Raw genomic sequence first — 13,479 nt, 5'->3', positions numbered from 1 at the left:
TATTTGTGGTCAAATTGGTCATCTAAAAAAGAATTGCCCAGTCTCAAATAAACAGAATATAACTATTCAAGCTACTACAACAACAGTTAAAGAGCCACCTGACTTATGTCCAAGATGTAAAAAAGGAAAACACTGGGCTAGTCAATGTCGTTCTAAATTTGATAGAAATGGGCAACCATTGTCGGGAAATGGGCAAAGGGGCCAGCCTCAGGCCCCGCAACAAACTGGGGTATTCCCAGTTCAGCCCTTTATTCCTTAGGGTTTTCAGGGACAATAACCCCCACTGTCCCAAGTGCCTCAGGAAATGAGCCAGTTACCACAATACAACAATTGTCCCCCGCCACAAACGGCAGTGCAGCAGTAGATTTATGTATTATACAAGCAGTCTCCCTGCTTCCAGGGGAGCCCCCACAAAAAATCCCCACAGGGGTATATGGCCCACTGCCTGAGGGGACTGTAGGACTAATCTTAGGAAGATCAAGTCTAAATCTAAAGGGAGTGCAAATTCATACTGGTGTGGTTGATTCAGACTATAAAGGCGAAATTCAATTGGTTATTAGTTCTTCAATTCCTTAGAGTGCCAGTCCAGGAGACAGGATTGCTCAATTATTACTCCTGCCTTATACTAAGGTTGGAAATAGTGAGATAAAAAGAACAGGAGGGTTTGGAAGCACTGATCCAACAGGAAAGGCTGCATATTGGGCAAGTCAGGTCTCAGAGAACAGACCTGTGTGTAAGGCCATTATTCAAGGAAAACAGTTTGAAGGGTTAGTAGACACTGGAGCAGATGTCTCTATCATTGCTTTAAATCAGTGGCCAAAAAATTGGCCTAAACAAAAGGCTGTTACAGGACTTGGCATAGGCACAGCCTCAGAAGTGTATCAAAGTACTGAGATTTTACATTGTTTAGGGCCAGATAATCAAAAAAGTACTGTTCAGCCAATGATTACTTCAATTCCTCTTAATCTGTGGGGTCGAGATTTATTACAACAGCGGGGTGCAGAAATCACTATGCCCGCTCCATTATATAGCGCCACGAGTCAAAAAATCATGACCAAGATGGGATATATACCAGGAAAGGGACTAGGAAAAAATGAAGATGGCATTAAAGTTCCAATTGAGACTAAAATAAATCAAGAAAGAGAAGGAATAGGGTACCCTTTTTTTTTTTTTTTTTTGAGACAGAGTCTCGCTCTGTCGCCCAGCCTGGAGTTCAGTGGCGCAATCTTGGCTCACTGCAAGCTCCGCCTCCCGGGTTCACGCCATTCTCCTGCCTCAGCCTCTCTGAGTAGCTGGGACTACAGGCGCCCGCCACCATGCCCGGCTAATTTTTTTTTTTTTTTTGAGACGGAGTCTCGCTCTTTCACCCAGGCTGGAGTGCAGTGGCGCGATCTCGGCTCACTGCAGGCTCCGCCCCCCGGGGTTCACGCCATTCTCCTGCCTCAGCCTCCCTTGTAGCTGGGACTACAGGCGCCTGCCACCTCGCCCGGCTAATTTTTTGTATTTTTTAGTAGAGACGGGGTTTCACTGTGTTAGCCAGGATGGTCTCGATCTCCTGACCTTGTGATCCGCCCGCCTCGGCCTCCCAAAGTGCTGGGATTACAGGCGTGAGCCACTGCGCCCGGCTAATTTTTTTTTATATATTTTTAGTAGAGACGGGGTTTCACCATGGTCTCGATCTCCTGACCTCATGATTCGCCCGCCTCGGCCTCCCAGAGTGCTGGGATTACAAGCGTGAGCCACGGCGCTCGGCCGAGAAGGAATAGGGTATCCTTTTTAGGGGCGGCCACTGTAGAGCCTCCTAAACCCATACCATTAACTTGGAAAACACAAAAACCGGTATGGGTAAATCAGTGGCTGCTACCAAAACAAAAACTGAAGGTTTTACATTTATTAGCAAATGAACAGTTAGAAAAGGGACATATTGAGCCTTCATTCTCGCCTTGGAATTCTCTTGTGTTTGTAATTCAGAAAAAAATCCGGCAAATGGCGTATGTTAACTGACTTAAGGGCCATAAATGCCGTAATTCAACCCAGAGGCCATGGGGCCTCTCCAACCTGGGTTGCCCTCTCTGGCCATGATCCCAAAAGACTGGCCTTTAATTATAATTTATCTAAAGGATTGCTTTTTTACCATCCCTCTGGTGGAGCAGGATTGTGGAAAATTTGCCTTTACTATACCAGCCATAAATAATAAAGAACCAGCCACCAGATTTCAGTGGAAAGTATTACCTCAGGGAATGCTTAATAGTCCAACTATTTGTCAGACTTTTGTAGGTCCAGCTCTTCAACCAGTTAGAGACAAGTTTTCAGACTGTTATATTATTCATTATATTGATGATATTTTATGTGCTGCAGAAACGAGAGATAAATTAATTGACTGTTACACATTTCTGCAAGCAGAGGTTGCCAGCGCAGGACTGGCAATAGCATCTGATAAGATCCAAACCTCTACTCCTTTTCATTATTTAGGGATGCAGATAGAAAATAGAAAAATTAAGCCACAAAAAATAGAGATAAGAAAAGACACATTAAAAACACTAAATGATTTTCAAAAATTGCTGGGAGATATTAATTGGATTCGGCCAGCCCTAGGCATTCCTACTTAAGCCATGTCAAATTTGTTCTGTATTTTAAGAGGAGACTCAGACTTAAATAGTAAGAGAATGTTAACCCCAGAGGCAACAAAAGAAATTAAATTAGTGGAAGAAAAAATTCAGTCAGCGCAAATAAATAGAATAGATCCCTTAGCCCCACTCCAACTTTTGATTTTTGCTACTGCACATTCTCCAACAGGCATCATTGTTCAAAATACTGATCTTGTGGAGTGGTCATTCCTTCCTCACAGTACAGTTAAGACTTTTACATTGTACTTGGATCAAATAGCTACATTAATTGGTCAGACAAGATTACGAATAATAAAATTATGTGGAAATGACCCAGACAAAATAGTTGTCCCTTTAACCAAGGAACAAATTAGACGAGCCTTTATCAATTCTGGTGCATGGTAGATTGGTCTTGCTAATTTTGTGGGAATTTTTTTTTTATTTTACTTTTATTTTGTTTTTTTGAGATGGAGTCTCGCTCTGTCACCCAGGCTGGAGTGCAGTGGCGCGATCTCGGCTCACTGCAAGTTCCGCCTCCCAGGTTCACGCCATTCTCCTGACTCAGCCTCCCTAGTAGCTGGTACTACAGGCGCCCGCCACCACGCCCGGCTAATTTTTTGTATTTTTAGTAGAGACGGGGTTTCACCGTGGTCTGGATCTCCTGACCTCGTGATCCACCCGCCTCGGCCTCCCAAAGTGCTGGGATTACAAGCGTGAGCCACTGTGCCCGGCCTAATTTTGTGGGAATTATTGATAATCATTACCCGAAAACAAAAATCTTCCAGTTTTTAAAATTGACTACTTGGATTCTACCTAAAATTACCAGACGTGAACCTTTAGAAAATGCTCTAACAGTATTTACTGATGGTTACAGCAATGGAAAAGTGGCTTACACGGGGCTAAAAGAATGAGTAATCAAAACTCAATATCAGTCGGCTCAAAGAGCAGAGTTGGTTGCAGTCATTACAGTGTTACAAGATTTTGATCAACCTTTCTTTTTTTTTTTTTTTTGAGACGGAGTCTCACTCTGTCACCCAGGCTGGAGTGCAGTGGCGCAATCTCGGCTCACTGCAAGCTCCGCCTCCCGGGTTCACGCCATTCTCCTGCCTCAGCCTCTCCGAGTAGCTGGGACTACAGGCGCCCGCCACCACGCCCGGCTAATTTTTTGTATTTTTAGTAGAGACGGGGTTTCACCGTGGTCTCGATCTCCTGACCTCGTGATCCGCCCGCCTCGGCCTTCCAAAGTGCTGGGATTACAAGCGTGAGCCACCGCGCCCGGCCCAACCTTTCAATATTGTATCAGATTCTGCATATGTAGTACAGGCTACAAGGGATGTTGAGACAGCTTTAATCAAATATAGCATGGATGATCAGTTAAACCAGCTATTCAATTTATTACAACAAACTGTAAGAAAAAGAAATTTCCCATTTTATATTACTCATATTCGAGCACACACTAATTTACCAGGGCCTTTGACTAAAGCAAATGAACAAGCTGACTTACTGGTATCATCTGCATTCATAAAAGCAGAAGAACTTCATGCTTTGACTCATGTAAATGCAGCAGGATTAAAAAACAAATTTGATGTCACATAGATACAGGCTAAAGATACTGTACAACATTGCACCCAGTGTCAAGTCTTACACCTGCCCACTCAAGAGGCAGGAGTTAATCCCAGAGGTCTGTGTCCTAATGCATTATGGCAAATGGATATCACGCATGTACCTTCATTTGGAAGATTATCATATGTTCATGTAACAGTTGATACTTACTCACATTTCATATGGGCAACTTGCCAGACAGGAGAAAATACTTCCCACGTTAAAAAACATTTATTATCTTTTTTTGCTGTAATGGGGGTTCCAGAAAAAATCAAAACTGACAATGGACCAGGATATTGTAGTAAAGATTTCCAAAAATTCTTAAATCAGTGGAAAATTTCACATACAACAGGAATTCCCTATAATTCCCAAGGACAGGCCATAGTTGAAAGAACTAATAGAACACTCAAAACTCAATTAGTTAAACAAAAAGAAGGGGGAAACATTAAGGAGTGTACCACTCCTCAGATGCAACTTAATCTAGCACTCTATACTTTTTTTTTCATTTTTTTTGTGTTTCTTTTTCTTTTTTTTATTATTATTATACTTTAAGTTTTAGGGTACATGTGCACAATATGCAGGTTTGTTACATATGTATCCATGTGCCATGTTGGTGTGCTGCACCCATTAACTCGTCATTTAGCATTAGGTATATCTCCTAATGCTATCCCTCCCCCCTGCCCCTACCCCACAACAGAGCACTCTATACTTTAAATTTTTTGTTTGTTTGTTTTTGTTTTTTTTTGTTTTTATTTTTGTTGTTGTTTTTTTTGAGATGGAGTCTTGCTCTGTCCCCCAGGCTGGAGTGCAGTGGCACGATCTCGGCTCACTGCAAGCTCTGCCTCCTGGGTTCACGCCATTCTCCTGCCTCAGCCTCCTGAGTAGCTGGGACTACAGGCGCCCGCCAACACGCCCACCTAATTTATTATATTTTCAGTAGAGACGGGGTTTCACCACGTTAGGATGGTCTCGATCTCCTGACCTCGTGATCCGCCCGCCTCGGCCTCCCAAAGTGCTGGGATTACAGGCGTGAGCCATGGCACCCAGGCTTATACTTTAAATTTTTTAAACATTTATAGAAATCAGACCACTACTTCTGCAGAACAGCATCTTACTGGTAAAAAGAACAGCCCGCATGAAGGAAAACTGATTTGGTGGAAAGATGATAAAAATAAGACATGGGAAATAGGGAAGGTGATAACGTGGGGGAGAGGTTTTGCTTGTGTTTCACCAGGAGAAAATCAGCTTCCTGTTTGGATACCCACTAGACATTTGAAGTTCTACAATGAACCCATCAGAGATGCAAAGAAAAGCACCTCCATGGAGACAGAGACTCCGCAATCGAGCACCGTCGACTCACAAGATGAACCAAATGGTGATGTCAGAAGAACAGACTAAGTTGCCATCCACCAATAAGGCAGAGCCGCCAACTTGGGCACAACTAAAGAAGCTGAGGCAGTTAGCTACAAAATGTCTAGAGAACACAAAGGTGACACAAACTCCAGAGAGTATGCTGCTTGCAGCCTTGATTGTATCAACGGTGGTAAGTCTCCCTATGCCTGCAGAGCAGCTGCAGCTAATTATACCTACTGGGCCTATGTGCCTTTCCTGCCCTTAATTCGGGCAGTCACATGGATGGATAATCCTATAGAAGTATATGTTAATGATAGTGTATGGGTACGTGGCCCCACAGATGATCGCTGCCCTGCCAAACCTGAGGAAGAAGGGATGATGATAAATATTTCCACTGGGTATCATTATCCTCCTATTTGCCTAGGGAGAGCACCAAGATGTTTAATGCCTGCAGTCCAAAATTGGTTGGTAGAAGAAGTACCTACTCTCAGTCCCATCAGTAGATTCACTTATCACATGGTAAGCGGGATGTCACTCAGGCCACGGGTAAATTATTTACAAGACTTTTCTTATCAAAGGTCATTAAAATTTAGACCTAAAGGGAAACCTTGCCCCAAGGAAATTCCCAAAGGATCAAAAAATACAGAAGTTTTAGTTTGGGAAGAATGCGTGGCCAATAGTGCGGTGATATTACAAAACAATGAAGTCGGAACTATTATAGATTGGGCACCCCGAGGTCAATTCTACCACAATTGCTCAGGACAAACTCAGTCGTGTCCAAGTGCACAAGTGAGTCTAGCTGTTGATAGCAACTTAACAGAAAGTCTAGACAAACATAAGCATAAAAAATTACACAGTCTTTCTACCGTTGGGAATGGGGAGAAAAAGGAATCTCTACTCCAAGACTTATTATTTTTATAATAAGTCCTGTTTCTGGTCCTGAACATCCAGAATTGTGGAGGCTTACTGTGGCCTCATACCGCATTAGAATTTGGTCTGGAAATCAAACTTTAGAAACGAGATCGTAAGCCATTTTATACTATTGACCTAAATTCCAGTCTAACGGTTCCTTTACAAAGTTGCGTAAAGCCCCCTTATATGCTAGTTGTAGGAAATATAGTTATTAAACCAGACTCTCAAACTATAACCTATGAAAACTGTAGATTGTTTACTTACATTGATTCGACTTTTAATTGGCAGCACCGTATTCTACTGATGAGAGCAAGTGAAGGCGTGTGGATCCCTGTGTCCATGGACCGACCGTGGGAGGCCTTGCCATCCGTCCATATTTTGACTGAAGTATTAAAAGGCACTTTAAATAGATCCAAAAGATTCATTTTTACTTTAATTACAGTGATTATGGGATTAATTGCAGTCACAGCTACGGCTGCTGTGGCGGGAGTTGTGCTGCACTCTTCTGTTCAGTCAGTAAACTTTGTTAATGATTGGCAAAAAAATTCTACAAGATTGTGGAATTCACAATCTCATATTGATCACAAATTGGCAAATCAAATTAATGATCTTAGACAAACTGTCATTTGGATGGGAGACAGGCTCATGAGCTTAGAACATCATTTCCAGTTACAATGTGACTGGAATATGTCAGATTTTTGTATTACACCCCAAGCTTATAATGAGTCTGAGCATCACTGGGACATCGTTAGACACCATCTACAGAGAAGAGAAGATAATCTCACTTTAGACATTTCCAAATTAAAAGAACAAATTTTCAAAACATCGAAAGCCCATTTAAATTTGGTACCAGGAATTGAGGCAATCGCAGGAGTTGCTGATGGCCTCACTAATCTTAACCCCGTCACTTGGGTTAAGACCATCGGAAGTACTACGATTATAAATTTCATATTAATCCTTGTGTGCCTGTTTTGTCTGTTGTTAGTCTGCAGGTGTACCCAACAGCTCCGAGGAGACAGCGACCATCGAGAACGGGCCATGATGACGATGGCGGTTTTGTCAAAAAGAAAAGGGGGAAATGTGGGGAAAAGAAAGAGAGCCAGATTGTTACCGTGTCTGTGTAGAAAGAAGTAGACATAGGAGACTCCATTTTGTTCTGTACTAAGAGAAATTCTTCAGCCTTGAGATGTTGTTAATCTATAACTTTACCCCTTACCCCGTGCTCTCTGAAACATGTGCTGTGTCAACTCAGGGTTAAATGGATTAAGGGCTGTGCAAGATGTGCTTTGTTAAACAGATGCTTGAAGGCAGCATGCTCATTAAGAGTCATCACCACTCCCTAATCTCAAGTACCCAGGGACACAAACACTGCGGAAGGCCGCAGGGACCTCTGCCTAGGAAAGCCAGGTGTTGTCCAAGGTTTCTCCCCATGTGATAGTCTGAAATATGGCCTCGTGGGAAGGGAAAGACCTGACCGTCCCCCAGCCCAACACCCGTAAAGGGTCTGTGCTGAGGAGGATTAGTATAAGAGGAAGGAATGCCTCTTTGCATTTGAGACAAGAGGAAGGCATCTGTCTCCTGCCCGTCCCTGGGCAATGGAATGTCTCGGTATAAAACCCGATTGTATGTTCCATCTACTGAGATAGGGGAAAACTGCCTTATGACCCTGCCACATCCCCCTCTGCGAGAAACACCCAAGAATGATCAATAAATACTAAGGGAACTCAGAGGCCGGCGGGATCCTCCATATGCTGAACGTGGTTCCCTGGGCACTCGTATTTCTTTCTCTATACTTTGTCTCTCTGTCTTTTTCTTTTCCAAGTCTCTCATTCCACCTAACGAGAAACACCCACAGGTGTGGAGGGGCAACCCACCCCTTCAGCACTACAGGCGCCCGACACCATGCCCGGCTAGTTTTTTGTATTTTTAATAGAGATGGGGTTTCACCATGTTAGCCAGGATGGTCTCGATCTCCTGACCTCGTGATCCGCCCGCCTCGGCCTCCCAAAGTGCTGGGATTACAGGCGTGAGCCACCGCGCCCGGCTAGTTTTTTTTTTTTTTTTTTTTTGTGACGGAGTCTCGTTCTGTCACCCAGACTGGAGTGCAGTGGCACAATCTCATCTCACTGCAACCTCCGTCTCTCGGGTTGAAGCAATTCTCCTGCCTCAGCCTCCCGAGTAGCTGAGATTACAGGCCCTCCGCCACCACGCCTGGCTAATTTTTTTGTACTTTTAGTAGATACAGGGTTTCACTATGTTAGCCAGGCTGGTCTCGAACTCCTGACTATCCTAACCTGCCAGCCTTGGCCTCCCAAAGTGCTGGGATTACAGGCGTGAGCCACCACGCCCAGCCAGTTTTTTTTTTTTTTTTTTTTTAAGATGGAGTTTTGCTCTGTTGCCCAGGCTGCAGTGAAATGGTGTGATCTTGGCTTACTGCAACCTTCGTCTCCTGGGTTCAAGCGATTCTCCTGCGTCAGCCTCCTGAGTAGCTAGGATTACAGGCGCCCACCACCACGCCCAGATAATTTTTGTATATTTAGTAGAGACAAGGTTTCACCATGTTGTCCAGGTTGGTCTCGAACTCCTGACCTAGGTGATCCACCTGCCTCGGCCTCCCAAAGTGCTGGGATTACAGGAGTGAGCCACCGTGCCCGGCCATATTTAGGTACTATTAATTTTGTAAAATATCCAGGTGTGGTGGCATGTGTCTATGGTCACTGCTTGTCAGGAAGCTGAGTCAGGAGGATTAGTTTAATGCTGCACTGTTCCCCAGCCTGGACTAGGTAGGAAGATCTTGTTTCTAACAATAAAGAAAAATAAATAAATTTTTAAAATAATCAAAAAGTAGAAATGAAGGCCAGGCGTGGTTGCTCACACCTGTAATCAATCCCAGCACTGTGTGAGAGGTCCAGATCGCTGGAGCCCAGGAGTTTAAGACCAGCCTGGGCAACATAGTGAGAATTTGTGTCTACAAACCAACACTAAAATTAGCCAGGCATGGTGGCATGGGCTGTGGTCCTGGCTACTTAGGAGGCTGAGGTGAGAGGATTGCTTGAACCCGGGAGGTAGAGGTTGCAGCGAGCTGAGATCACGCTAGTGCACTCCAGCCTGGATGACAGAGTGAGGCTCTGTCTCCAAAAAAATAAAAAATTAAACAAATAGAAGTGAAAATTAAGCTACTGAAAAGAAAACTTGCTATACAACATAAGTCTCCTTTGCCTCTGCGTGACCTCATTGGTCTAGCTATGTTCCCATTTATACTCAGTTTTCCATAAAGGAAATAACAATTGCTTAGCTACCTTTGGAGGAGGAAAAAGTGTCAGTGGAAGTACTAATGTACCTGGCAGAACATTACCGGAGGGAAGAAGCAGAGTAGAAAGTTTATTTTTTTATTTTTTATTTTTTTATTTGAGACGAAGTCTCGCTCTTGTCCCCCAGGCTGGAGTGCAGTGGTGCGATCTCGGCTCACTGCAGCTTCCGCCTCCTGGGTTCAAGCAATTCTCCTGCCTCAGCCTCCTGAGTAGCAGGGATTGCAGGTGCATACCACCACGCCCGGCTAATTTTTTGTATTTTAAGTAGAGACGGGGTTTCACCATGTTGGCCAGGCTGGTCTTGAACTCCTGACCTCAGGTAATCCGCCTGCCTCGGCCTCTCAAAGTGCGGGGATTACAGGTGTGAGCCACTGTGCCCAGCCTTTTTTTTTTTTTTTTTTTTTTTTTTTTTAAGATAGAGTCTCACGCTGTCACCCAGGCTGGAGTGCAGTGGCGCGATCTCAGCTCACTGCAGCCTCCAACTTCCAGGTTCAAGCGATTCTCATGCCTCAGCCTCCTGAGTAGCTGGGATTACAGGTGGGCACCACTACGCCCACCTAATTTTTTTTTTTTTTTGAGATGGAGTTTCGCTCTTGTTGCCCAGGCTGGAGTGCAATGGCACAATCTCGGCTCACCGCAACCTCCACCTCCCGGGTTCAAGCGATTCTCCTGTCTCGGCCTCCCGAGTACCTGGGATTACAGGCATGCGCCAGCATGCCTGGCTAATTTTGTAATTTTAATAGAGATGGAGTTTCTCCATGTTGGTCAGGCTGGTCTTGATCTCCCGACCTCAGATGACCCGCCCACCTCAACCTCCCAAAGTGCTGGGATTACAGGTGTGAGCCACCGTGCCCAGCCCACACCCAGCTAATTGGTATGATTTTTTTTTTCTTTTCTTTTTTTTTTTTTTTTTTGAGACGGAGTCTCGCTCTGTCGCCCAGGCTGGAGTGCAGTGGCACGATCTCGGCTCACTGCAAGCTCCGCCTCCTGGGTTCACGCCATTCTCCTGCCTCAGCCTCTCCGAGTAGCTGGGACTACAGGCGCCCGCCACCACACCAGGCTAATTTTTTGTATTTTTAGTAGAGACGGGGTTTCACCGTGGTCTCGATCTCCTGACCTCGTGATCCGCCCGCCTCAGCCTCCCAAAGTGCTGGGATTACAAGCGTGAGCCACCGCGCCCGGCCAATTGGTATGATTTTAGTAGAGATGGGGTTTCGCTGTGTTGGCCAGGCTGGTCTTTAACTCCTGACCTCACGTGATCTGCCTGCCTTGACCTCCTAAAGTGTTGGGATTACAAGCGTGAGCCACTGCACCTGGCCGTCAGAGTGGAACGTTCTTTAGATCACATATTATTGCTGTACTCAGTTTCCATGGCTGAGGAAATAGTGTTGTCAATTAAAATAGAGAATGGCACTTCCTCTTGAGGGAACAATTAGTAAACTTTCAACCAATAGTTCTTTTCCAGTCATTTAGTGTCTGTATGTGAATTCCAACATTGCTGCCTGCAGCTAAAATTATGATTCCATATCTGAAGTCACCTTTGCAAAAAGTATAAGTCTACCTTGTCTCAGAGTGACCCCATCAACTTAGCCATGTTTTTATTTTTGTACAGTCTTCCATAAGGGAAGTAATGGCTTAGCCACATTTGGAGGAGGAAAAAGTGGCAGTGGAAGTAGTAAGGTGCCTGGCAGGACTTCACTAGAGAGAAGAAGCAGAGTGGGAACTTCTTTAGATCACATATCATTGCTATACTCAGTCTCCGTGGCTCAGGAAATAGTGCTTTCAGTTAAATCAGTAAGGAGTGCCGCTTCTACCTGATGGAGCAGTTAGTAAATCCTCAACCAGTTATCCTGTTCCAGTGATTTAGTTGCTGTATATGAATTCCAACATAAATGTTGCCAGGAGCTTAAAGTATGACTCTACATCTGAAAACCCCTTTGCAAGAATTATAACAGTGAGAAAATTATGACAGCGAAAGAGATCAGATCTAAGCAAACTCCATCTTTTCTTTAGACTCCAAGCTACCCTTGTTCATTCTTGGGTATAGGTCTTACTAACATTGGAAGGAGTTTAGTTTAGCTTTAAAGCAAAAGTCATAACTGCCGCTTCCCTAAAGAAATTGTCTCCTTGCTTGGGAAACAGATTGCCTTTGTAAAACTAAGAAATTAGCCACAAGATTAGAAATTATGGTTCAAGAAATATGCGGCCAGAGGACAAAAGATTCCCAACCTTCCCACTTGCTCCTGTGGATAATATTATTGTTGTAAGACCTAAGATTGGTGTTTGAGGTATTTTTGAGACCCTTCATTCTGATAAATTTGCTGGCATCACACAGACCAATAAACTGGCTCACCTGCTCCAGTGGCCCCTAGCCAAGAACTGACTCAGTGCAAGATGACATGAGACTCCCTATGATATCATCCTTTTCGCGACCAATGAGCATTCCCCATTTTCCAGCCTCCTGCTCACCAAATTATCTTTAAAACCCTACCCTCGGCCGGGTGCGGCGGCTCATGCCTGTAATCCCAGCACTTTGGGAGGCCGAGGCGGGCGGATCATGAGGTCAGGAGTTTGAGACCAGCCTGACCAACATGGTAAAACCCCGTCTCTACTAAAAATACAAAAATTAGCCGGGCGTGGTGGCGCATGCCTGTAATCCCAGCTACTCAGGAGGCTGAGGCTCGAGAATCGCTTGAACCCGGAAGACGGAGGTTGCAGTGAGCCGAGATTGCACCACTGCACTCCAGCATGGGCGACAGCGAGACTCTGTCTCAAAAAAAACAAACAAAAAAAACCTAGCCTCCCATTTTTTAGGGAGGCAGAATTGAATAAAAATAAAACTCTGGTCTTTCATTTAGCCGGCTCTATGTATATTAAACTACATTGCAATTCCCTGTCTTTTTTTTTTTTTTTTTTTTTTCCGGAGACAGGGTCTCACTCTGACACCCAGGCTGGTAAAAATCACAGCTCACTGTGGCCTCGACCTCTCTGGGCTCAGGCGATCCTCTCATCTCAGCCTTCCAAGTAGCTGGGACTACAAACATGTACCAGCACGCCCGACTAATTTTTGTATTTTTTGTAGAGGCGGGGTTTTGCTATGTTACCCAGGCTGGTCTCAAGTTCCTAGGCTCGGCCGGGCGCGGTGGCTCACGCTTGTAATCCCAGCACTTTGGGAGGCCGAGGCGGGGGAATCACGAGGTCAGGAGATCGAGACCACGGTGAAACCCCGTCTCTACTAAAAATACAAAAAAATTAGCCGGGCGTGGTGGCGGGCGCCTGTAGTCCCAGCTACTGGGAGAGGCTGAGGCAGGAGAATGGCGTGAACCTGGGAGGCGGAGCTTGCAGTGAGCCGAGATCGCGCTACTGCACTCCAGCCTGGGTGACAGAGCGAGAATCCGTCTCAAAAAAAAAAAAAAAAAAAGTTCCTAGGCTCAAGCAATCTGCCCGCCTTGGCTTCCCAAAGTGGTAGGGTTACAGGCATGAGCTACCCCCCACCCCTCCGCCGGACGAGCTAAAGTTTCTATTCAACAGTACTCTGTGGCAGGGGTCCCCAACCCCCGGTCTATGGCCTGTAAGGAACCAGTCCGCACAGCAGGAGGTGAGCGGCTGGCGGGCGAGCCAGCGGGCATTATCGCCAGAGATATGCTTCCTGTCAGATCAGCAGAGGCATTAGTGTGTCATAGGAGCCCGAACCC

The 13,479-nt window shown here is 45.1% G+C and overlaps 1 protein-coding gene across 1 annotated transcript; it reads left to right on the top strand.

The window, feature by feature from the left end:
• Positions 1-5,215: 5,215 nt before the first annotated feature.
• LOC129460903 (endogenous retrovirus group K member 16 Rec protein-like) lies at positions 5,216-7,615 on the top strand. The gene is made up of 2 exons (XM_055239411.2): positions 5,216-5,751; positions 7,459-7,615. The coding sequence occupies exons 1-2, from the start codon at positions 5,494-5,496 to the stop codon at positions 7,513-7,515; spliced, it is 315 nt and encodes a 104-aa protein (XP_055095386.1). The 5' UTR covers positions 5,216-5,493; the 3' UTR covers positions 7,516-7,615.
• The last annotated feature ends 5,864 nt before the right edge of the window (positions 7,616-13,479 follow it).

This window comes from Symphalangus syndactylus, chromosome 13 (assembly GCF_028878055.3).
Source record: "Symphalangus syndactylus isolate Jambi chromosome 13, NHGRI_mSymSyn1-v2.1_pri, whole genome shotgun sequence".
Taxonomy (NCBI): Eukaryota; Metazoa; Chordata; class Mammalia; order Primates; family Hylobatidae; genus Symphalangus; species Symphalangus syndactylus.
The sequence above is the reverse complement of the archived record's forward strand: the minus strand, read 5'-3'. Positions and strand labels throughout refer to the sequence as shown.

Bases quoted from the DNA above. Each gene is read 5' to 3' on its own strand.
- LOC129460903 (XM_055239411.2), top strand. From the start codon at position 5,494: ATGAACCCATCAGAGATGCAAAGAAAAGCACCTCCATGGAGACAGAGA. The intron at 5,752-7,458 runs GTAAGTCTCCCT...GTCTGTTGTTAG, and splicing joins CCTTGATTGTATCAACGGTG to TCTGCAGGTGTACCCAACAG.